The following is a 2,966-nucleotide window of genomic DNA, read 5'->3' as shown; positions in this document are numbered from 1 at the left end:
AGTAATAAGCCTCGTATATACCGTACTGCCTGAACTCGCTAACAATAGCTGCCGACTATACCTGCCGACTACGAGAATTAGGAAAAAGCAAATTAATTTAGGAGTTTATAGTAAGTACTTCGACATCTCCTTCTATAGCTAATAATACCTACCGACTATACCTACCGACTACGAAAATTAGAAAAACCAAATTACTTCAGATCTTAGGCTTATAGTAAATACTTCAATATCTCCTTCTCTAGTCTAGCTAGAACGCGTATCTAGTATTTAAACCGACTTTCGGTTACTATATACTGCTGCCTTACTCTCTAGGCCTTACGTATCTCTATTCTTCGCTAGGCCGCTTAGAAAGCCGGCTCCGTCCTTATTAATAATAGGGTCCTTAAACAAGTAGCTCTAAGGATAAAGCGAGCTGAAATTTCTGTCTCTAGTCTGTCTCGTTCGGTAATAGGCTCTTCTATAAGTATACTTAGTATCTTATCGATACTTCCCCTAGCTACGAATTCTTACGTACCCCGATTATTCGCTTAATCTATAGCTACCGTATATACTGCCCTTGCTATATCCTCTAATTCTATTATCTCCTTATCAAACTCCTACTACGACTCCTCTTCTTTATCCTCTCTCTCTATATCTAGTCGACTCTCCTAAAGAGAATTAGGACCCGTCTCCTCTAAATCTAGATAATCGAAAGGATTATAGTCTTAGCTAAGCGAGATATCTTAATCCTAGGTACCTATATCCTCGTCGCTATACTGAAAATCTGCTTGACTAAGCGGTATACCTAGTTACCTAAAAGGAAAATCTGAATTCTCGGAAGCTATCTCCTTGTCTTCTTCTTCTTAAGTATTAATATAATCGAGGAGAGCCTAGAGATATTCATCCTCTGTCGTTAGGGGTACCGTATTATCGTCCTAAGTATTCTCCTTATTAGCTAGAGGATAACTAGTTTAAACGCTAGGATTAGTATCTAGATCGTATTCCGAGCTCTTATTACCGCTCGAAATTACGATAGTCGCCTACTTCTTACCGTCTGAATCGTTTAAACCCCTATTATCCTAATCGGCGCTAGGAGGATCTTGATCGTTCCCGTCTGTCTAGCTACTAGTATCTATATTATCCTAATCGGCGCTAGGAGGATCTTAATCGTTCCCGTCTATCTAGCTACTAGTATCTGCATTATCCTAATCGGTACTAGGAGGATCTTGATTGTTACCGTCTGTCTAGCTACCGGTGTCGCTATTATCCTAATCGGTACTAGGAGGATCTTAATTGTTCCCGTCTATCTAGCTACCGGTATCGCTATTATCCTAATCGGTACTAGGAGGATCTTGATTGTTCCTATCTGTCTAGCTACCGGTATCGCTATTATCCTAATCGGTACTAGGAGGATCTTAATTGTTGGCGTCTATCTAGCTACTAGTACCGGTTTGAGTACCCGTTTAAGCGCTAGGGTTATCGGGATTATCTAAGCTCTCGTCTTCGCTTAAGGACGCGGGAGTCTTCTTTCTCTTCTTCGTAGTCGGCTTCTTTAGAGTTAGCTTCGATTTCGTCTTCTTCGTCTTTAATCGAGGCTTATATATCGTACTCGGGTTAACTAGGCTAGAGCTATAGGGAGCAACTACGTAATTGTCTAGCTAGACATTCTACTCCTTTAGTAGCCTACGAAGACATTCGAGATCTTTCGCTATTACTATAACTCGCTTATAGTAGATAGCGAGAAGATTAGCTAACGAAAAGACTTTCGTTACTATACTCTCGCACTGTTCCTAGAGGATGCCGAGTACGCTCGCTTGGATCCGTATAGGGAGGTAGTCTTCGGTAAAAAGGATAATAGTATCCCTAACGATACGTACGAACGCGAGCTTTAGGATATAGTTTATAACCTCCGTCTAGCATTTTTTGATCTCCTACAAAGCTCCCTCTAAAAGAAATGTTAGTATATGCCGACTATATATACCGACTACGTCTGCCGACTAGGTATACTTACTGCCTCTCTTTTTTTGATTTTTCTTTATACCTACGGATAGAAGCCCTTTCCTACCTATTACGCTAGGGAGTCTCTTTCCAGATGTTCGTAGTACCTTTCTAGCGATTGAAAGCTTACAGCGCACTACGAGTAACGGCGCTATAACGATAGCAGCAGTAGGCGGTATAGCAGGTAGAGTAGTAGGCGGAGTAGTAGGCAGAGTAGTAGGCAGAGCAGTAGGCGGAGGCTAGGAGGGGTTATAGCGGGTAGGGGGCGGAGCGGGAGGGAGGGGGTTAACAACCAATATTGATATCGCAAGTTAGGTTTTTTTGGAAGTAGGGAATACCTTTAAAGGCGGCGGAATTTAGGGTCTAGGGGCGCGACCAATTAGAAGCGAGGGATTCTTTGTCTACGTAGGGTAGGCACCTGCCGTTTTTGGACAATAGAAGTAAGAAATAGTAAAGTAAGATCGCCGGAAATAGGAAATATTGATATAACGACCGTATAAGCAGTGCCTAGCCCGTAAACAAGAGACCTAGAGATTTATATAGATATAATTAGTATAGGAGACAACATCTTACGGAAGCTCGTTTTCGGGTTATCTTATATATCTAGTACTAATTCTTTAAGTACTAGCCTCGAAAACGATATTAGGAGTATATAGTCGGTAGACGTAGTCGGCGAATTGCTATAAGATTAAAGCTCGGTACTTGAATTCGCTTCTCCTGCGAAGCGCTTCCGAATCTAGCGACAAAGTTTTATATCCTTCTATTATAAGGTTACCCGTTTTGCGTAAATCGCTAGTATATTAGAGACTTCGAACTCCTATATAAGAAAAGCTTCCGTTGCTTCCTACAAGCAAAGTAGAGCCTTAGCTTGAAAACGGTATATACTATTACTAGTATTGGTTGCCAAATCTATCGTAATCTCTCGACAAATCCTTAAGAATAGAAGTCGGCGTATTAAAAGCTCCGTAGACTTCTAGTATTTCCTAATT

General features: G+C 41.2%; 1 protein-coding gene across 1 annotated transcript; it reads right to left on the bottom strand.

Moving 5' to 3' along the window:
* Positions 1 to 1,646: 1,646 nt before the first annotated feature.
* SEPMUDRAFT_47896 (histone-domain-containing protein) lies at positions 1,647 to 2,950 on the bottom strand (the record flags this gene model as incomplete). Its single annotated transcript, XM_016909047.1, has 3 exons — positions 1,647 to 1,769; positions 2,085 to 2,088; positions 2,826 to 2,950. Coding segments are annotated over 3 exons (252 nt in total), but the record flags the coding sequence as incomplete, so codon positions are not given.
* Between the last annotated feature and the right edge of the window lie 16 nt (positions 2,951 to 2,966).

This window comes from Sphaerulina musiva (genome assembly GCF_000320565.1).
Source record: "Sphaerulina musiva SO2202 unplaced genomic scaffold SEPMUscaffold_7, whole genome shotgun sequence".
NCBI classification, from domain to species: Eukaryota; Fungi; Ascomycota; class Dothideomycetes; order Mycosphaerellales; family Mycosphaerellaceae; genus Sphaerulina; species Sphaerulina musiva.
The sequence above is the reverse complement of the archived record's forward strand: the minus strand, read 5'-3'. Positions and strand labels throughout refer to the sequence as shown.